The sequence below is a fragment of the Sapajus apella genome, unplaced genomic scaffold, assembly GCF_009761245.1.
Source record: "Sapajus apella isolate SASKATOON/1434 unplaced genomic scaffold, GSC_monkey_1.0 scaffold85, whole genome shotgun sequence".
Classification (NCBI taxonomy): Eukaryota; Metazoa; Chordata; class Mammalia; order Primates; family Cebidae; genus Sapajus; species Sapajus apella.
The window spans coordinates 5,969,756-5,991,765 of record NW_022437025.1 but is presented as its reverse complement, the minus strand read 5'-3'; the positions used below and the strand labels follow the sequence as shown (position 1 = coordinate 5,991,765).

The 22,010-nt window shown below is 48.0% G+C and overlaps 2 protein-coding genes and 1 pseudogene across 3 annotated transcripts; 2 read left to right on the top strand and 1 right to left on the bottom strand.

Moving 5' to 3' along the window:
- The first annotated feature begins 214 nt into the window (after positions 1-214).
- Positions 215-3,772, top strand: S100P (S100 calcium binding protein P). Its single transcript, XM_032254138.1, has 2 exons — positions 215-823; positions 3,487-3,772. Exons 1-2 carry the CDS (start codon positions 686-688, stop codon positions 3,634-3,636), a joined length of 288 nt encoding a protein of 95 aa, XP_032110029.1. The 5' UTR covers positions 215-685; the 3' UTR covers positions 3,637-3,772.
- A 9,959-nt stretch (positions 3,773-13,731) lies between these two features.
- LOC116534045 lies at positions 13,732-15,229 on the top strand (annotated as a pseudogene). Its single transcript, XR_004261565.1, has one exon. The product of XR_004261565.1 is annotated as a cytochrome b-c1 complex subunit 1, mitochondrial pseudogene (transcript).
- A 2,445-nt stretch (positions 15,230-17,674) lies between these two features.
- Positions 17,675-19,618, bottom strand: MRFAP1L1 (Morf4 family associated protein 1 like 1). The gene has a single exon (XM_032254137.1). The coding sequence runs from the start codon at positions 19,314-19,316 to the stop codon at positions 18,933-18,935; it is 384 nt and encodes a 127-aa protein (XP_032110028.1). The 5' UTR covers positions 19,317-19,618; the 3' UTR covers positions 17,675-18,932.
- Between the last annotated feature and the right edge of the window lie 2,392 nt (positions 19,619-22,010).

Genomic DNA, 22,010 nt, shown 5'->3' with positions numbered 1-22,010 from the left:
GTCTTCATCCTAAGGCTGCCATGCCACATAAGCTACGATCAGATACGTCTCTGGTGCTTTTCTCCTCTGAATCTGCCTTTCGCCCACTGATTTTCAGCCAGCTCCCAGAGGATGAAGGGGAGCTTTCTGTCCGGCTCCACAAGGGAGGAGTGAGGAGACTGAGGTGGAAACTGAGCCGCTGAAGGACACAGGGTATTCCGAGAAAGGGCGGCGGGAGCAGAACCGGGTTCACACACATGCCCAGCAGGAATTCACTCAGACATCTCCTCGTGCCTGCAGGCTGAGTGCCAGCACCCTCTGATACCAACACACAGGGCCACAGGGTCACCACTCACTCCACACACACTCACCCTGTGCCCACTTACCGAGGGAGGGCCAGGAAGGAGGACACCACTGTGACTCACTGATGGCCTCAAGACACAGGGGAGCACTGTAAAATGCCGGAGGCGGCCCACACCCTGGGTCATGGCTGGGGGAAGGGTTCCAGAAAGGGCATCACAGCGATGCATTTCATCAGAACCAAGCACACGCATGCGGAGGGGCAGGCCTGCCTGAATGTTCCAGCCCCGCTGTCCCACCCTCTGTGTCAATATGAGGCCGCCTTATAAAGCACCAAGAGGCCACCAGGGGGACATTTCTCAGCCCTGCCAGCCCCTGGAAGGAAGGTGGGTCTGAACCTGGCACCATGACGGAACTGGAGACAGCCATGGGCATGATCATAGATGTCTTTTCCCGCTATTCGAGCAGCGAGGGCAGCACGCAGACCCTGACCAAGGTGGAGCTCAAGGCGCTGATGGAGAAGGAGCTCCCCGGCTTCCTGCAGGTGAGCCCAGGTGGGCAGCGCAGGACTCAGTGGGGGCTGGGGGGAAGCGGAAGGCATGGCAGGCAGAGGGCAGACAGCTGCAATGGGGTCGGCGGCAAAGGGGGCAGATCCTGAAGGACCCTAGATGCCCAGCCAAGGAACCAATCCACCTTGGCATCAAGGCGGGGGACACCGGAGCATCTGAGCAGGGAGAGGGTGTGGTCAGCTTGATCCTTGAAACATGGAGTTGACTCCAGTGTATTAGTAACAGGCCTGGTGGAAGAGTGGGACTCAAACCTGTGGTGGAGGCGGGGGAGGAATGCAATCCAGGGCTGTCCCTGAGGCCAAGTCCTCCAAGGCTGCTGGCTACGCCCCAGCCCCACCTCCCACTTGCCACCTTCCCTGCTCCCATTCCCAGGCCCCGTGTTGCCGGGTATTAGTGGGAGCGGCAGGAAGGACAGGAGGAGGCTCCATCCTGGCGCCTGTCTGCACAGAGCTGGGGGCCTCCCTCGGGCTCCCTGCCAGGGAGGAGCCACTGGCCTGAGCCTCACAGAAGGCCCCTCAGGGAGGCTGGGACCAGCTTCCTTCCACCGCCCAGGGCAGCCTCCGGCCGGGCCAAACAGAGGCCCTCCCCTCTCCGTCTCCGCCTCTTCTCTTTGACCCCCATCCTCTACTTCTTTCTCACTCCCCCACTTTCTTCCTTCCTTACCCTCCCCTTCGGGCCCCACCAGACTCTGCCTACCTGCCCTCTAAGAGGCTGACCCACATGGATGCTGATAATCGAAAATGAGAGCTTCAAAGACACAAAGCACTTCAGAACATTGTTTTTTGTTTGTTTTGTTTGTTTTTGAGTTGAGGTATCACTCTGTCACCCAGGCTGGAGTGCAGTGGCAGGATCACAGCTTGCTGCAGCCTTGACCTTCCTGGGCTCAGGTGATCCTCCCACCTCAGCCTCCCGAGCAGCTGGGACTACAGGTGCATGTCACCATGCCCAGTTAATTTTTGTATTTTTTCTAGAGACGAGATCTCACCATGTTGCCCAGGCTGGTCTCGAACTCCTGGGCTCAAGCAATGCATCCACCTTGGCATCTCAAAGTGCTGTGATTATAGGCATGAGCCCCAATGCCTGGCCTAGTATTTTCTAAATGTAAATGCTGTAAAGATATCTTTTAAAAATAAAGTTCTGTTTGTGGTAGAAAATGTAAAAACAGGTAAGTACGGAGGGAAGAAATCCCTCCTGGAATACAGACGCTTCCTCTCCCTTTTAGCCTTTTCCCCATGTGAGTGGGGTTTATATGCAATTTAATTTCTTTTTGAACTTAACTTACAACATCGATTCCCAAACTCTGATGTTCATTGAACACCTCAGCCCCAGGCTGGGAACTCTGGCACGGGGCTCGGGGTGCTCTGATAATGATCAAGGTTTTAGAACTGAACCCAGGACTTTGATCCAAGACACTGGGGTGTGGGGAGGGGCAGGTGCAGGTGTCCTGGGAACACACTTTGAGAAGCAACGTCTGAGCCGGGGATCCTCAAACCTGTGTCACATTACAATTACCTAGGGGAGGCCCTGGGTGCTCGTCTCAGCCCTTTGCTGAAGCCCAGCAGAGCTGGAGTCCAAGAACAATGTCCACCTGCGGGTAGGGCTGGGCCAGCCTTGTGGCTCTATCTGCTCCAGGCCCAGCCCAGCGCCCGCACAGTCGGACAAGGTGACTGGCTACAGACTTCGTAAACATCACTTGAAATGGCTGCAGGGTATTGTGACGTGGCCATACCACTGTTTGTTTGCTACTGAATTTGTACTTCCCTGCCTTGCTTTTTCGATTACAAACCATGCTGTCGTGAAGGTCCTCACGTACACAGCTGTGTCTTGCTCAGACCTGGACACACGGCTCTCTGGCCCAGGGCTGGGTCGTCAGCACCCCCTGCTGCTGCTGTGCAGATCTGCATCCTGGCCCCACTTGGTCCCATAGTGAGGACGCTTTGCCATCAAATGGGCAGGCTCTCAGAGAGCCCTGCTGGCCTGGCCTTCTCAAAGAAGACCTGAGAGGCTGGGACCCCAAGCCAGGGTGCCCAAGCAGAGAAGAATAGAGGGCCTCTGTGCTCGCTCCACACGTGGGGCTCACCCCTGGCTTTCCCTGTCTCCCTGTGTGACCTCGGGGCAGGTCCCTTGGGCCCTCTGGGACCTATCATCTCCATCCATAACAGGGCAATGCCTCTGCCTTGCCTGGGGGTTGTGAGGAGTTCGTGTTTGTGTAAGCAGCTAGTTCAGTGTCAGCACAAGATCGGATGCCCATGGAGTTAGCAGTGCACAAAAAAATAGAGCAGAGAGTGGACGCATTTCCTGAGAACAACCATCACTGTAAAGCACATTACAAATCCAAAGACAAACCCCTGCAAAAATTCAAAACAAAACCCCCTCCCGCATAGCACAACGCAATTCAAATTTGGTCTAAAAGCATCACAAGTTAGTTCATGTCATGCCAGATCGGTCAAGGCAGCTCACAACTTCTCAAGGCCAGGAATGCCATGTGTCTGGTATGCACAGCTGGCCCTGGCCCTGCATGACAGCAAAGGTGGCACAGATGCGGGTGCCCTCCTCCTGCCCAGCAGCAGTGCTTGCTGGAGGCTGAGGCCCTGCACAGACGCTGTCGCCGCTGACCTTGGGCCTCTCTCTCCTCTAGAGTGGAAGGGACAAGGATGCTGTGGATAAACTCCTCAGGGACCTGGATGCCAACGGAGATGCCCAGGTGGACTTCAGCGAGTTCATCGTGTTCGTGGCTGCAATCACGTCTGCCTGTCACAAGTACTTTGAAAAGGCAGGACTCAAATGATGCCCTGGAGATGCAGCTTCCTGGCAGAGGCATGGTCCCAGGCTTCCCAAAAGCATTTGTTGGCAATTACTCCCCTCAGCGGAGCCTGCTTGTGTCCCTCTGATTAATAAATGCTCATAAAATGATCCTGTTCTCAGAGAAACTGGCTACTTCCTTAAAACCTCAGTGTCTTCTCCCCACAAAACAGAATTCACTAATTAAGTTTGTCATTTCATTACTCGATGCCTGCCTAGAGTGGTGAGACAGATGAAGAAGACAGGGCAGTTGATAAGAATCCATTTGTTGGCCATCTTCTGAGTGCCCACTGAGACACAGTCCCACCTCGGTCGTGTGAATGCCACCATGTCGCGGACCTGAGGGAGGCTCAGGTATGCACATCCATGCATTCATCTGCCTAGTGATTCAGTCAGTCAGCAGCCACTCACTGAACCTGGGCCCCTCGTCTCTCCAAACAGCATGTTTTTTCAAGTAACGTACTTTATTTATTTATTTATTTATTTATTTATTTTTGAGCCAGAGTCTCACTCTTGTCACCCAGGCTGGAGGGCAATGGTGCAATCTCGGCTCACTGCAAGCTCCATCTCCTGGGTTCAAGTGATTCTCCTGCCTCAGCTTCCCAAGTACCTGGGATTACAGGTGCATGCCACCACGCCCAGCTAATTTTTGTATTTTCAGTAGAGATGAGGTTTTATCATGTTGGCCAGGCTGGTCTCAAACTCCTGATCTCAGGTGATCTGCCCACCTCGGCCTCCCAAAGTGCTGGGATTACAGGCGTGAGCCACCACACCCAGCCAATTACATACTTTTAATGATACAACACTATTTTTGCCACAAAGACCAGGAAACACTGTAATGGAGAAAAAATGAATGACAAGAGAGCATCAGAACCATCAGTGAACCACTGCTCACATCACCCGTGTTGTTTTATGACCTAACTCTGGAAGCAACCAAAGTGCCTCCACTGAGGTCTTGGCTGATAGTAGGAAACTGTATCTGGTTTTAGGACTCCCATCTTTTTTGAATACCCAGCATTTAAAGCCTCTTCCTAGCCGGGCACAGTGGCTCGCATGTGTAATCCCAGCATTTTGGGAGGCTGAGGTGGGCGGATCACCTGAAGTCAGGAGTTCAAGACCAGCCTGGCCAACATGGTGAAACCCCATCTCTACTAAAAACACAAAACAGTAGCTGGGCGTGGTGGCCCATGCCTGTAATCCCAGCTACTCAGGAGGCTGAGGCAGGAGAATCGCTTGAACCCAGGAGGTGGTGAGCCAAGATCACCACCATTGCACTCCAGCCTGGGCAACAAGAGCAAAACTCCATCTCAAAAAAAAAAGCCTCTTCCTATGTTTGAAGACATTTTCACTAGAGAATATCTGTCACCAAAATATCCTGAACTTGGAGGTGGGCACAATGATATGAGGCTTTGGTGTATCCCTCTTTGGGGAGGGGATCGCAGATTGCAAATGTTTTGGCTAGAGAGAGTTGTGTTAGGTTAGATGGGATCAGGTACACACATTTAAATAAAGTAAAACCTAATAATGGGGAAGAAGTCAAGTTAATAATGGGGGAAACGAGGGTGGACTGCCGGAATGGAAACCTTTTTCTCTTTTTCCTTTGAGACAGGGTCTGCCCTGTCACCCAGTCTGGAATGCAGTGGTGCTATCATGCTCATTGCAATCTCGAACTCCTGGACTCAAGTGATCTTCCCGTCTCAGCCTCCCAAGTAGCTGGAACCACACACCAGCAAGGCTGGCTAATTTTTTGTAGAGACGGAGTTTTGCTATATCGCTAAGGCTGGTCTCGAACTCCTGGGCTCAAATGATCCTCCCACCTCAGCCTCCCAAATCTATGGCTGTAGATATGACAGGCATGAACCACTGGCCCAGACTATTTTTCTTTTTTCTTGCTGTTGACCAAATTAGCTACCGTCCTGTAAATGACAAATCACCCAGCTTATCAGTGTTGGGGGGAAGCAGAGCCCTCACTTCCTAACCTCTCCCATAGCTGGGGTGCAGGCACCTGACCTGGGCTGTCTCTCCCAGACTCTATTCTTATCCCAGCTTGGAATCAGACAATTGACACAAACAGGCAGGGACTGTAAGCCTCTTATGGGTTTTGCAGCAGCGCCGTATGAGAGGTTTCTGGCTAAGCAGCTATGACCCTCATCCTCCAGGGCTCTTAAAGGAGAGAAGTCTTTTGTAAATCAATCACCAAGGCTGGATTTCTGTGCTTTGTGACTAAGAACCCAGACTACTGGAGCAGGAAAATAGCGTGCCACTTCCTCCAGGTGTCCTTCCCGGGTTATCTCTAATGGGTCTTGGTACTTCCTGACCTCTCCTTATGAAGACAACAGGGCCCATCCCTCCTCAATCTTTCATCTCATCCTAGCTTCTTGCCCTCCTCCAAATGAGAGATTACGTCTTGCTTGGAATCTAATTCCCTGCTCCAAGGGACCAGCCTCCCATTGTGTTGCATCTTCTAGTTCTGTTCAGGGTCTTCTGAGCAGGATGCAGATTCTTGTTCCTGGAGATAAAGTCCACAGTCACTTCTCTGGAGTTTATACCAGCTTCGCAGAAGCAAAAGCCAGGTCCAAACAGTAGCTTTGTTTGCTTGTTTTGTTTTGTTTTTGAGACAGGGTCTCACTGTTGCCCAGTCTGGAGTGCAGTGGCACGATCACAGCTCACTATAACCTTGATCTCCTGGGCTCAAGTGATCTTCCCACCTCAGTCTCCTGAGTAGCTGGGACTACAGGGGTGCGCCACCAGACCAAGCTAATTTTTTAAAAAAATTTTTTGCAAAGACAGGGATTTCACTCTGTAGCCTAGGCTGATCTGGTATTCCTGAGCTCAAGCGATCCTCTCACCTCAAACTTCCCAAAGTGTTGGGATTACAGGTGTGAACCAATGCACCCAGCCCTTAAACAGTACTTTTTAATGGTTGCAGGGAATTTATTGGAATGAGGGCACCATCGTTTGCTCATTGTTAAAGATATTGTTCTTCAGCCAGGTGCAGTGGCTCATGCTTGTAATCCTACCACTTTGGGAGGCGGATCATGAGGTCAGGGGTTCAAGACCAGCCGGACCAACAAGGTAAAACCTTGTCTCTACTTAAAAATACAAAAATTAGCCAGGTGTGGTGGCATGCACCTGTAATCCCAGGTACTGGAAGCTACTTGGAAGGCTGAGGCAGGAGAATCACTTGAACCCAGGAGGTGGAGGTGGAGGTGAGCCGAGAGCATGCCATTGCACTCCAGCCTGGACAACAGGGCGAGACTCCACCTCAAAAAAAAAAAAAAAAAAGATATTGTTCTTCATATTTTTGTGGAATGTATGTTCCTATTTTTGTTTTTAGAAAGTATGCTGCAATATTTTCATGTATAAAGCTTTGTCTTTGGGGATTTTTTTGTAAGGGGGCATCTTACTATGTTTCCCAGGTTGGTCTCAAACTCCTGGCTTCAAGTAACACTCTTGCCTTAGCCTCAAAAGTGTTGGGATTACAGGCATGAGCCACTGTGCCTGGCCAAAGCTTTGTCTTAAGCTCAGATAATTTCTCAAAATCAAATTTCATTTTTTACCCAAGATTACTGGATCAACATAAAATTTACCGTCCTAACCATTTCCAAGTGTACAGTTGAGCAGCGTTAAGTACACTCACTGCTGTGCAGCCAATCTCCTGAACCCTTGCCATCTTGCAGAACCAAAACTCTATCCCCACTAAACACTCCCTTCTCCATCTCCTCTTCTGGCCACTGGCCCCGACTAGTCTGCTTTCTATGAATTTGATTCTAGGAACGTCATGTGACTGCAATCACACAGGATGTGTCCTTTTGTGACAGGCTTATTTCACTCAGCATCGTGTCATCAACGTTCATCAGTGCTGTGGCATGTGTCAGAATTCCTTCCTTTGTAAGGCTAACAGTCCACTATGTGTGTGCACCAAACTTGCTAATTGCTAATTCATCTTGCTAATTCATCCGTTGATGAACAGCTGGGTTGCCGCCAGAATTTTTATTTATTTGTTTTTTATTATTAGTTTTTTGAGACCGAGTCTCGATCTGTCACCCAGGCTAGAGAGCAGTGGCACGATCTTGACTCACTGCAACCTTGCCTTCCGGGTTCAAGCGATTCTCCTGCCTCAGCCTGCCAAGTAGCTGGAATTACAGCACCACCATGCCTGGCTAATTTTTGTATTTTTAGTAGAGATGGGGTTTCACCATATTGGCCAGACTGGTCTCAAACTCCTGGCCTCGGGTGGTCCGCCCGCCTCGGCCTCCCAAAGTGTTGGGATTACAGGCGTGAGCCACCACGCCCAGCCTCTAATTTTTTGAGACGGAGTTTCGCTCTTGTTGCCCAGGCTGGAGTACAATGGCGCCATCTCGGCTCACCGCAACCTCTGCCTCCCGGGTTCAAGCCATTCTCCTGCCTCAGCCTCCCGAGTAGCTGAGGCTACGGGTGCGCACCACCACACCCAGCTAATTTTTTCTTTTCTTTTCTTTTCTTTTGGTATTTTTTGGTAGAAATGGGTTTCTCCATGTTAGCCAGGCTGGTCTCAAACTCCGGACCTCAGGTGATCCAGCCTCCCAAAGTGCTGGGATTACAGGCGTGAGCCACCGCGCCCGGCCTATAATTTTTTTAAACAACGTATTTAGCCAAGTGTCTCTCCACTGCCACGCGTGGAAACCAATGCACATTTGCGATGCTTTCCGGTAGGAGCGGCGGCCGCCTGAGGCTCTTCCAGCTGTTGGGCTCTCGCCAGCGCCACCTGCGGCTGCTTTGCAGAATTGCTCCTGGGGCTAAACTCGGTTACATTTCCACCCCTCCGGAAAGTCAGATGTTTGGGTGCTGGGATTGCCCCGCCTGACTAACTGCTAGACAAGCACAATTTTTTTTTATTTTTTTTGAGACGGAGTCTCACTCTAGCCTTCGCTGGAGTGCAGTGGCTCAATCTCAGCTCACTGCAACCCCTCCTCCCGGGTTTAAGCAATTCTCCTGCCTCAGCCTCCCGAGTAAGCTGGGACTACAGGCCGGTGCCAACACACCTCACTAATTTTTTTAAATTTAGTAGAGACGGGGTTTCACCATGTTGCCCAGGGTGGTCTCAAATTCCTGAACTCAGGCGATCCACCCGCCTCAGCCTCCCAAAGAGCTGGGATTACAGGTGTGAGCCACCGGGCCTGGCCAACAATTCTGAATTAAAATTGGAAACTTACAGAAACAACAAACTTATGGAAAAGTCAGAAGTATAGTACAAGGAACTATTTTTCTGAATTATTTAAGAATACGCAGCGGCGTGTGGTGGCTCACGCCTGTAATTCCAGCACTTTAGGAGGCTGAGGCAGGTGGATAGCCTGAAGTCAGGAGTTCAAGACTAGCCTGAGCAACATAGTGAAACCCCGTCTCTACTAAAAATACAAAACATTAGCTGGGCGTGGTGGCAGGCGCCTATAATCCCAGCTACTCAGGAGGCTGAGGCAGGAGAATCACTTGAACTGGGGAGGCAGAGGTTGCAGTGAGCCAAGATGATGGCATTGCACTCCAGCCTGGGCAACAGGAGCAAAACTCCCTCTCAAAAAAAAGAATTAAGCTGATGCACCACCCCTGAATGCATTAGTGTGTAACTCCTCACACAAGAAGATTCTCTATATAACCACAATGCTACCATCGAAGTTAGAAAATTAACACCAATACATCACTACCATCAAATCTTAAACCCTCATTCAAGTTTGCCAGTTGTTCTAATAATGTCTTTTATAAAACAAAAAAATGACTTTTACAGCAAAAATAAAAACATTTTTTGCATTTCGTTGACAAATCTCCTTGGTCTTCTTTAATCAGGTACAATTCCTCAGTCTTTCCCAGACTTTTATGACTTTGACACTTTTGAAGATCACAGGCTTCCATTATGTAGAATTTCCTTCAGTTGAAATTTGTCTGATGTTTCCTTATGATTCAGCCCAGCTCACGTATCTTTGGCAAGAATTCTCTTGGAAGTGATGCGGGGTTCTACTCACTGCATCGTATCAGACGGTGCGAAGTTTTCATTTGTTCCATTGCTGATCGTGTTTACTTTGATCACTTCAGATGGTGCTTGAAGAAACAGCCAATACCAGAACCGGGACAAGGAAAGCACAAGATGTATCCAGAGCATCTATCTGGCTGTGACACAAAGCCAGGGTGCGGTCAAAGAGTAACTGGAATATGTCAAAGACACAGCAGCCAGCTTGAATGGGCTCCCACCGGTCAAATCAAAGGCTTCTCCACTACAGAGTTATTTTGTTCACTTTTTAATAATACTTTTTTTTTTTTTTTGAGAGTGAGTCTCTGTCACTCAGGCTGGAGTGCAATGGTGTAATCTTGGCTCACTGCAACCTCCACTTCCCGGGTTCAAGCAATTCTCCTGCCTCAGCCTCCTGAGTAGCTGGGATTACAGGCACGCGCCACCATGCCCGGCTAATTTTTGTATTTTTAGTAGAGATGGGGTTTCACTATGTTGGCCAGGCTGGTCTCCAACTCCTGACCTTAAGTGATCTATCTGCCTCGGCCTCCCAAAGTGCTAGGAATACAGGCTGAGCCACCATGCCTGGCCGCTTTTTAATAAATATTTTTAGAGACGAATTTTGGAACTATGTATATATTCTGTTCCTCATCAAGCATTTGATTTTTTCATGTATTCATATTTATTTGTGAACTCCTGGTTCGCCATATTATTCAGTGGGTTGTACTTGTTACTAGCATTATTTGTTCTGATGCTCAAATTGTCACTGATCTGATCAATGGGAGCCCATTTCAGCTGGCTTCTATTACCCTCTGATATGTTCCCAACATTCTCTGAACACATCCTTGCCTTCTGTCATCGCAAGATGTTCAGGACATATCTTGCACTTTGCTGGCCCTAGCTCTGGAACTGGCCATTTCTCCAAGCAGCCCTAGTTTCTTTTAGTGGAAAATGCTATTTAGAAGCCAAGATCTGGAAGCTAGGTGTGCTCACTGTTACTGAAGTATCACTGCTCACAGCCTCTCTTAATGGAAAGTAGGGCATATTTGTAAGTATATACATAACTTTAGATAGCTACACATACTTATAGTTCTATATCTTACAGATATCTAAAGAGTGTAGCTGGGTGCGGTGGCTCACGCCTGTAATCCCAGCACTTTGGGAGGCCGAGGTAGGTGGATCACGAGGTCAAGGTATTGAGACCATCCTGGCCAAATGGTGAAACCCTGTCTCTACCAAAAATACAAAAATCAGCTGGGCATGGTGGTGTGTTCTTGTAGTCCCAGCTACTTAGGAGGCTGAGGCAGGAGAATCATTTGAACCTGGGAGGCGGAGGTTGCAGTGAGCCAAGATCATGACACTGCACTCCACCTTGGGCAACAAGATCAAGACTCTGTCTCAAAAAAAAAAAAAAAAGTATGTGTGTGTGTGTGTGTGTGAGTGCAACCATAAGATCACACAGAGACTTCCATTTTCAACACAATACGATTGGGTCTATTCTAGTTTTCTTATTTCTCCCCCTCTGCTGGTGCCTGGTCTCCTGCAGAAACCTTTTCCCTGCTCAGGTTCTGAACCCCATACCAGTCTGCCCCCAACACATACACCCTCCTTGCCTCTCAGGCTGAGTCACATGAAGGACTGGCCTCTAAGGATGCCCATCTCCCCTTGCTCAAGCTGCACCAGCTCTCCACATGTGTGCACACTCTATCCATCCCAACTGAGCTCTCATGCCCCAGAATGCCCCCTCGGGAACTCCCTCCTCACCCTACCTGGGCTCTGATTTCCCAGGCTAGATTTCCCTTCCCCCAAACCCACCTCCATATGGATGTCCTGCTCACACTGCTAAAATTTGGTCTGTCCACACTGGAGACCATCCACTGCCAAAAAAAAGAAGGAAAAAAAAAAAAAAAAGGGAAACCATACACACATGGATGCCCTCTTCACCCTGCTCAGAGGACTCTGACCCCCATACCAGGCTCTGAGCCCCTCCTTCCTGCCATGGGGATGCCTTCTCTACCCTTCTTGAGCGCCGAGCCCTGATCTGGGCACCATGGCTTCCCACTCACCAACCAGGACACCTACATCATTCTGTGTGTATGTACACTGTTAATCTTCATTATTTGTAACGTAGTATTTGCAAATTTATCCACTTTCTAAAATTCTTATGTAACCCCAAAATCAGTACTTTTGGCACTTTCCTAATCATGTGCAGACATGTGGAGGGCAGCAAAAAATTTGAGTCATCTGACATTCACACTCCCAGTTGGGGGGAAAACGAGGTGACGCCGCCTTCCTGTTTCAGCTCTCATGCTGTAAACAAGTGTCCTTTCTACGGTCTACTCAGTGCCACATTGTTCTCATTTTGGTACTTCAGGTTGGTTATTTTGCTGTTTAAAATGACTCTCAAGTCTCATACTGAAGCACTGTCTAGTGTGCCTAAGCATAAGGTGGCTGCGATGTGCCTTAAGAAAATATATGTTAGACATGCTTTACTGAGGCATGAGTTACAGTGATGCTGGCTTTGAGTTCAAAATTAACGAATCAATAATATATGGTAACTAAGGTGTCTTTAAACAGAAACGCAAGGTTAAGGTTACGTATTGATCAGTTGATGAAAAATGCAGCCAGGGGCTAGTGGGAACCTAATCCTCTGTCTTCCTTAGGGGTAGTGAAGTATTATAGTATTTGCTAATTCAGTGTTTATGGTGACTTTATATAACTACTGCATATAATGAGAACTGACGGAATGCAAGTATGACACAGGCACAGTTTAAAGAAACTGCAACTGCCTAGCAAACTGCAGCCGAGTGTACCTCAGTATCCACATTCTTTGTGGCTTCACCCAGAACGTGGGCAGTGTTTGGGGGGAGTTGCACATGGAGGCTGTAGAGACTGGGAGACCTTGGCAGAGATAAGCATTAGAGGAAGTTTGCAAAGAGGTGGAAGACAAGTCAGTGGGCAGGAAGGCTGGAACATTCTAAAGTTGAAAATTTGGGAGAGGACCAGGGAGGGCATTTAAATTTAGGGTGACTGAGGAAAACTAGGACGAGACAGCTCTGGAGATGGCAGAAATTCTTGAATATATTGTACCACCTATGCTGAATGCAGGAATATTCTTAGCACTTACATGATTTACCTTGCTCACTGTGTTTCTCCACCACTAGAATGAACCTCAGAGGGCAGAACTTTTGGACTGTCTGCTCAGTGCTGTATCTCTCAGCACCTGGAACAGTGCCTGGTGTATAGTAGGAGCTGAGTTAATATTCATGAAAAAGTAAAAACATCTGTGGAAAAACAACATTTTTTTTACAAGTTTCAAGCAGGGAATTGACAGAACCTAATTCACTCTAGCTGATTTGTGAAGGAGGAGGATTGGAATAAAAGTGAAAGCTGGGGCCGGGCGTGGTGGCTCACACCTGTAATCCCAGCACTCTGGGAGGCTGAGGCAGTCGGATCACCTGAGGTCTGGAGTTCAAGACCAGCCTGGCCAACATATTCAAACCCCATCTCTACTAAAAATAAAAAACTAGTCGGGTGTATTGGCACACGCCTGTAGTCTCAGCTACTCAGGAAGCTGAGGCAGCAGAATCACTTGAACCAGGGAGGCGGAGGTTGCAGTGAGCCGAGATCATACCACTGCACTCCACTGGGCGACAGAGTGAGACTTTGTCTCAAAAAAACACCTTGAAAGCTGGAAGGCCAGCTAGTAGGCTGTCACACTAGTGGCTTGGAGCAGAAAGGAAGGTAGGTGAATCCAAGGTGTATTCTAGGCAGAACCAATATGCTAGTGCTAGAAGGGATGATGAGGGGATTGCTGAGGGCGTGTCAAGAATGACACTGAAGGTTCTGGCTCAGAAAATTCACCTGAGTTATCTGCATTGGTAGCAGACACAGTTAAGTTAATTTATATACTTAATTGGCACTTATTCATTCAATGAGTATTAAGTACCAACCAGGTGTCAGTGAGTCACTGGTCTAAGTGCTAAGATTTCAGCAGTGAATAAAGTCTATGCCCTCAAGGGCACAGACATTCTACAGAGAGAAGTCAGAAAACACATACATCAAGTAGTGGAAAGAAACATAAATACACAGAGTTTAGGGCCGACGAGCTGGAAAATGGCGGCATCCGTAGTCTGCCAGGCCGCTAGCACCCGGGCACAAGTGCTGCTGCACCAGCCGCTCGCCGGCCCTGCTGCGGACGCCAGCCTTGCGGAGGACGGCAACCTTCTCTCAGGCGCTCGTTTGTGCCGGAGACACGGGTTAGCAAACTCAACAACGGCCTGCGTGTGGCCTCGGAGCAGTCCTCCCAGCCCACTTGCACGGTGGGAGTGTGGATTGATGTTGGCAGCCGTTTTGAGACTGAGAAGAACAACAGGCCAGGCTACTTTGTGGAGCATCTGGCTTTCAAGGGAACAAAGAATCGGCCTGGCAGTGCCCGGGAGAAGGAGGTGGAGAGCATAGGGGCCCATCTTAATGCCTACAGCACCTGAGAGCACACAGCTTACTACATCAAAGCGCTGTCCAAGGATCTGCCAAAAGTTGGGGAGATCCTGGGTGACACTGTGCAGAAGTGTAGTCTGGAACTCACAGATCGAGAAGGAACGTGATGCGATCCTGCGGGAGATGCCGGAGAATGATGCCTCTGTGCGAGACATGGTCTTTGACTACCTGCATGCCACAGCATTCCAGGGCACATCTCTAGCCCAGGCTGTGGAGGGGACCAGTGAGAATGTCAGGAAGCTGTCCCGTGCAGACTTGACTGAGTACCTCTGCAGGCATTACAGGGCCCCTCAAATGGTACTGGCAGTGGCGGGAGGAGTGGAGCACCAGCTGCTGTTAGACCTTGCCCAGAAGCACCTCGGTGACATCTCTTGGCAGTACCCAGAGGATGCTGTGCCCACTTTTACTCCATGCCGCTTCACTGGCAGTGAGATCCACCACCATGATGACACTCTACCTTTGGCCCATGTGGCCATTGCAGTAGAGGGTCCTGGCTGGGCCAGCCCAGACAATGTGGCCTTGCAAGTGGCCAATGCCATTATCAGCCACTATGACCGCACTTATGGTGGTGGCGAGCACCTGTCCAGCCCACTGGCTTCAATCAGTGTGGCCAAAAAGCTGTGCCAGAGTTTCCAGACTTTCAACATCTGCTATGCAGAGACGGGCTTGCTGGGTGCACACTTTGTGACCGAATGAAAATCGGTGACTTGATCTATGTGCTGCAAGGCCAGTGGATGCGCCTGTGTACCAGTACCATGGAGAGTGCGGTGGCTCGGGGCAAAAACATCCTCAGAAATGCCCTGGTATCTCAGCTAGACGGCACTACTCCCGTGTGTGAGAACATCAGACGCAGCCTCCTGACCTACGGCCACCGCATTCCCCTGGCTGAATGGGAAAGCTGAATTGTGGAGGTAGATGCCAGTGTGGTGCGTGAGATCTGCTCCAAGTACTTCTATGACCAGTGCCCAGCAGTGGCTGGATATGGCCCCATGGAGCAGCTCACAGACTACAACCGGAACCGTAGCGGCATCTTCTGGCTGCGCTTCTAGGTGGGAAGCCTGTGTAAGCAAGAGGGTGTGGCTGGGGCTCGTGGTCCCTCCAGCACAAATAGCACTCTGGCTCCTTCAACCTATGCCACAGGTGACCATCAATAAAGTCCTCTGCTGAGAAAAAATAAAAAATAAATAAATACACAGAAAATAATCACACATCAGGTAGTAAAAAGAAAAATAAAGGAAGACAGAGAGTAATCGGGGATGGCAGTGCTATTTTAAAGAGTGGCATGGAAAGACCTCTCTGGTATTGCAATGTCTGAGCAGAAACTAGAAAAGTGGCATAGTGAGCCATACGGATATTGGACATTCAAAATATTTTCAGAAAAAAACAAAACTCTGGGATGAAGTAATCAAACAAAACATTATTGAAATCTCAGCCATCACCAGCCAGCCAATGCAAGTGAAGCTTAAAGAATTTGCCCAGTCTTTTGCAAGAAGATATAGAATTTCAGATTTTAGAGCAAAGGGAGTTTAGGCATGACTGGCTCACACATGACAGACCAGTGATTTTCAGAGCTACTAACAGAAACCAACCCAAATTTTCTAGATGACTTCGAAGTTGTTACAACTCCACTGATACATCATTCAATTAAGGGGAAATGTGTAAGTTAAACAGGAAATAAAGACAAAACTCTCTAGGTTTCTATTTTTTCATCACAGCATGGGTTAAGACAATTAGCCCATCACTACAATGCTCTGCCTAAGAGCCAAGGCTCAAAAATGGTTCAGAACACTCTTTAGGGTCTAAACTCGGAGGCAGCTTAGAAAAAAAAATCCCTAGGGTACTAAAGAGATGAAATGCAACCGTATGGATGAATCTAATCTATGGTCAGTTAATTCGAGGGGAAAAACATACATATGCGTAGTATATATGCACACATGTGTAAGTACATAGCACATATATAGTATGTGTGTGTGTGAGTGTGTACGTATAGAACTCAGCTTTTTCACCCCCAAAGCATGTTTTCAAATCCATCAAGTAACTGTAAATAACAGCTTTCTCAATCAAGATCCACAATATCCCAAAGAGCAGCTGCTGGAGTTTAGAAAATATGGAACAACCCAGCTACTATGTATTAACACATCAACATGAATAAGAAAAAAAATTATTGCGTGTTGCAAGCCACTAAGGCTTTGGGGTGAACTGTTAACAGCAGTTTAGTCTAGTTGACTGATACAGAAAGACAACAAGTCTTGGCTCCAGAAAAGCCTAGCTGGTCTTTCCATTCTGCCCCAGTTCCGGCCCTCACTTCCCAGCTCCACTTGTGCACCAGCCCAGCCCCTACCTTCTAGCCTACACTCAAACCATATCCAGCCTGGAGTAATCTTTCTAAACTACAGATGTGACAGCCATTCCCCTCATTATCAAAAATTATGGCTCCCCAGCTGTACTTGTTTTTACTGAAGAACCCAGACTGGCAGGCACATGAGCAAGGATCTTAGGTATCACAACAAAGCTAGAAACGGCTTCTGTGACTTTTCTGTGCTCAGGTACTTGATTTTTAAAATGCCTATTTTACACATTAATCCAAAACATGTATTTATTTTATGAATTAGATTTAGTAATTCTGGAAATTGCACCATGCCAACGCTATGGCTCTGAGCATCCATTAGCACTCTGTGAGAAAACATCGCAGGGTGAAGAAACATCACTGAAGTACAGGCTTATGAAGATGAATTAAGTCCTTAACAAAGACCTCTTAGCCCTGCCTGCCGACTTCACTCTCTCCCACAACCCCTCCACACTCCTTAACTTCAGCTCACTGGCCATCTCCCCAGTGCTGCAACTCGAAAGGCTTCTGCTCACTGTGATCCCTGTGCCTCATATGCCTTCACTCATTTCTACTTTTCAGGCCCACTAAGTCACCTGCTCTGAATTTGCACACTCCCCCATGCAGAGGTGACTCCCTCCTCAGGGCTCCCACAAGACACCCACGCTCTATCCGCAGTTCCTTGTTTCCGTTTCTGTCCCACACCTTCGCCCCATCCATCTCTTACCTTTACAGGTAGGATACGAAGCAAGTCACATTCCCACTGGGTGACTAAACACACGTCTGCTGCTGAAAAGTAGGGACTGGACCCAGAGGATGGCCAAAAGGTTTTCTCTTCAGAACTGGGTGTTCTGTCAGCTCATCTCCATAGCATCTTCCAGAGATAATTCTCCCTCAGTTAAAGGCTTACCAAGAGCCTTTAACTACAAGCAGTTCAACCCCATTTGATGACAATGAAGAACAACCATTTCAAAAAAATTTATTTATGATTCTTTTGTTAACACCACACAGGAGGGGCTTCGGTCATGTGAATGAAAAATTTATTTCTTAAAAAAGGCTTTTGAGGTCTTTGTTTTTCAAGGCAAATTAACACTTGTTATATGATTGACTTTGACCTCCAATCTGACAGGTCTACTGTCCTGATGAACTGGAAGAGACTTTCCAGGCCCTGAGAATGTCTTTTCCTTTCTCCAGTCTCTCAAAGCTCTTTGTAGACTGTCTCTTCAGTGCCATTCTCTGAAGGCCCTGTAACGTGTGAGGGTATTACAACAGTCCATACTCACTGCCTTGTCATGTAAGGTCAGCTATGTCGTCTAAATCAACTTACCTGACAGATTACACAATATACATCAGACAATGTGCCACCAAACATAGCTCTCCTCTTTCGTCTCACAGAGGAACGAAAGTTCCAAAATATGTACAAAACCACTTCCATCTCCAACTGTCTTCTCGGTCTTCCCAGCTTTATGCAAAGCAGTCTCATTAATACATTCCTCACGAGGCTCAACCAAGTAGTGCAGTGCCTTCCACTGCACCTCTAAAGTTGGAAGATTCTGATCCCAAGTCTTGACGTGTTCCAAAAAACAATCAGGTCACAAAGGTAACAGCAAAATACAAGGCCATGCCCACATTTCAAAAGCACAGCAAAGTAACAAGAATAAACGTGACCGCAAAAACAACTTTTGATTGAGCCCCGTTTCTCTTACAACAGGATTTCTCCCACGAAAGTTATCCTTCCAGAACCAAATACATTTGATGATGTAAACCTATATCGAGGTTATCAATCACTGACCATAAGGGAGACTATTACATGGGGGTGAAAAATATACAGAAACAAAACAGAGAAGATGACAGGCTGTTTCCTCAGTGTCAGTTCATCCTTACCAGTTGACTATAGTGCTCAACTGTGAACCTAAAGCACAATTGAGAGAAATTTACCATGAAAAGTTCCATACCCTGATGTTAACCACTCAGAAGAATCCCACTTCTTTGAGACAGGGTCTTCTGACATACCTGCCTCATAGAACAATCTGGAAATTTGAGGTAATGTCCTCTGGCTTTACTCTTTCTTTCTCTTTCCCTGCGTTCTCACCCTGCGTTCCATTTTGCTCTACGGCCTAGGTTTTCTTTGGCTTTCCCCAAACTCCCTTAATGCCTAGACAAGTCTACTGGCGACCGACCTATTAGAATTGACTTTCATGTTTCACAAACCCGAAGTTACTTTTATTTTTCTCTATCAGTGTGGGAGGGAGAGGCCATAAAAAAACAGTATACTAACACCTAACAAAACCAGCACGCATTCTTTCCTCTTGACGCCAACTTCGTTCCCAATGCTCAATTTTTGATGCAATAAAACGGGGGGTGCAGGTCTAGGATATAACTTTTGACAGGGCGCGGCTTCACACCATGCTTAGGGCGACTACTGAGTCCCATCCAAGCTCCCGCTAGTTTCGGACCTTACCACCGACCTCCTCCTTCAAGAAGACTCACTTCTCTCTATTCGCCAGACGAGCTCGACCAGCATCTGTGCCATCTTCGCGATCTCCTTGGCCTTCTCCTCGGCCTTCTCGCACAACTCCGACACTCTCTCGTCGGCTTCGCCACTGGGGCGCTGCACCTGGTTGAGGGCGCTCTCCTCCGAGGCCTCCACCTGCGTTTTGATCTGGATGAGCATGTTGTCCATCTCCCACAGCTTGCTCCTGGTGCGCAGGTACGCCCGCCCGTGCTCGCGTATCAGGGACGCGATGTCCTCGCGCATCTCGTTGATGACCGGGAGCAGGAACTGCTCGAAATCCTCCTCGGGCTCCAGCACCTCCACCTCCTCCGGCGCTTCCACCTCGTCGACGTCCAGGGGCCGCATCTCCTCCTGCCGCTTCTTTAAGACCGCTGTAGTGACGTTCTCCTTACCGGACCCCCCCGGGGACTGCAGATCTGGAGTTACTGCTGGAGTCTAAGCGACCCACACGCTTTGTCCGTAGTACTCCCGAATTATCTTTAATTTTTTTCTTCCTTTTAATTGTAAGCCTTTCCCCTCAGAGCTCTGTGGGAAGAAACGCCGTGGATGGACACAGCGCAGCGGCCAACAAAATGGAGAAGCAGCCGCAACTCGCTCTCCGCCTGTTTGCGGCCCTTTCACGACAGGGCCGGGCCACTTTACGGTCACGCCTGACGCAGGACCAGGTAGCGGGCGGGAGCGCCCTCTTCACCAGCTGCTTCCCAGTGCTCCGCTTCGCTTTCTTCTCTAAAAATTAGATCGCTGGCGGCAGGTTTGTTCGCGACTTCCTCGGAAGCCTCCCTTCAGAGGGCTTTTACTTTTATAATTTTTTTAAGTAAAAGTGACCCCCCCCATCCCTCTATTTGAATAAGACTGGCTGGCGTTCACAGCCCTTGCTATCTAAACATGCACAAGCTTGGAATAATTTATATGAAATTCGCTTGGCCCTCACAACGAACCTATAAGAGAGTTAAAAATCAGGCCAAAAGTCGTGATTTGAGCCCAAAGCAATGTCTGTCCACAGTCTCTGCTCGCTGTTCCAGAACAGAGCACGTCCCTTGTTCTCCCCACCCCTGGCTCATGCTTTTTTTCTCGGGGGGCGGGGGAATTTCTCTCTCTCTGCCTTGGGTGGCTCTGGCCTGTGGTTTTTAGGCTCTCTTCAACAGTCTGTAAGCTTCTCAAGGTAAAGGGCCACTTCTGTTTCAGTTCTGCCCTCCGCCCTTCCTATCAGCCTAGCGTCAAGCAAAGCCTTAGGGGATGCTTTAGAGAGGGGAATTCTCTAGTACATAAGTGCCTCTGCCAGACTGGAGGCTGTTTGGGGATGGGTTCTGGACTTGGTCACCTTTATGTACCTACCACACACAGGACCTGAAAGTCAGCAGGGGCCTAGTAAATGTGGCTTTGATCATCAATATATTTTGATCACCAACCTAATGCTTTTGTGGAATAGAAGAAGTCTATTGCAAGGCTTAGTCACCCAGTGCCACACTAGTAGTAATATGAGCGTGTGTAGAGGGGGGACCCTTCTTGCACAAGTGCCATAAATCAGAGCTTCAGTTTTCCAGTCTCATAAAGACCAATGGCCCCAGCCTGAATGTCTGTCAGTGGGAAGAGGCATTTGTAAGATGATGTGTGTGAACCACTTTTGCAACCACCAATGTTCTAGCAGACGTTCATCAAAAGAACATTAAGAGAGAAAGAGCAAGACACTGAAAAAAGGATATTTTCAATAGCTATATCTGGCAAAGGACTCACATGCAGAATATATTGAGAACTCCTAGAGATCAACAAGAAAAAACCTTTTAAAATGGACAAAAGACAAAAGCTGGCATTTAACAAAAGAGAATATCCAAATGGCCAATAAGTATGTGAAAATGTGTTCAACGTCACAATTCAGCAGGGAAATGCAAATTAAAACCACAATGAGGAAGCACTAGAATGACTAAAATTTAAAGTGCTGACAATACCAAGCATTGGGGAAGATGCTGAACAACTGGAACACATTCTTGATGGATGTCTTAGTCTACTCTGGACACCATAACTAAACACCATAGGCTGGGTGGCTTAAACACAGACATTTATCTTCTCACAGTTCTGGAGGCCAGAAGTCCATAATTAAGATGCCAACAAATTTGGTTTCTGGAGGTGAGGGCCCTTTTCCTGAACTGCGGACAGTCACCTTCTTGCTGCAGTCCTTACAGGATCTCTTCTTTGTGCATGCAGTGTTGGGAGGTACAGAAAGGAGGGCTCTCTTGTGTCTTTTCTTATAAGAACATGAAGCTATGGGCCCATATCCAACCCTATGACCTTGTTTAACCTTGCTTACTTCTTTACTCCAAGTACAGCCAACTGGGGTTGAGGGCTTCAATATCAAAATCTTGGGGGACACATATATTCAGCCCATAATAATGGGAATGTAAGTTGTTACAACAATTTTAGAAAACTATTTGGCAGTATCTACCAAGATTAGACATACACCAACCCTATGTTCTAGCAAATTGATGCCTTGGTATACACTCAAGAGAGCTTGAGTGCGATTGTTTATAAAAGTACACATGCAAGAATATTCACAGCAGCTTTATTACAATAGCCCCAAAGTTAAAAGCACCCAAATGTTCATCAGCAGGAGAATAAATAAATAAGATGAATCAGTGGTAGCATATTCCTTCAATGGTTTATTACTGCATAACAAGTTACCCCAAAATTTAGCAGCTTAAAACAACATTTATCATCTGTCTTAGTGCATTTGGACTGCTGTGACAAAATACCATAAGGTGGGTAGCTGATAAAAGAAATTTATTTCTCACAGTTCTGGGGGATGGGAAGTTCAAGATCAAAGTACTGGTAGATTCTGTCTGGTGAGGGCTAGTATTTTGGTTCATAAATGTTCCTTCTTGCTGTGTCCTCACATGATGGAGGGAGCAAGGGGTCTCTCTTATACATCTTTTTTTTTTTATCTTTTGGAGACGGAGTTTCAATCTTGTCGCCCAGGCTGAAATGCAATGGCTCAATCTCTGCTCACTGAAACCTCTGCTTCACAGATTCAAGCGATTCTCCTAC

Bases quoted from the DNA above. Each gene is read 5' to 3' on its own strand.
- MRFAP1L1 (XM_032254137.1), bottom strand. From the start codon at position 19,316: ATGCGGCCCCTGGACGTCGACGAGGTGGAAGCGCCGGAGGAGGTGGAG.
- S100P (XM_032254138.1), top strand. From the start codon at position 686: ATGACGGAACTGGAGACAGCCATGGGCATGATCATAGATGTCTTTTCC. The intron at 824-3,486 runs GTGAGCCCAGGT...TCTCTCCTCTAG, and splicing joins AGCTCCCCGGCTTCCTGCAG to AGTGGAAGGGACAAGGATGC.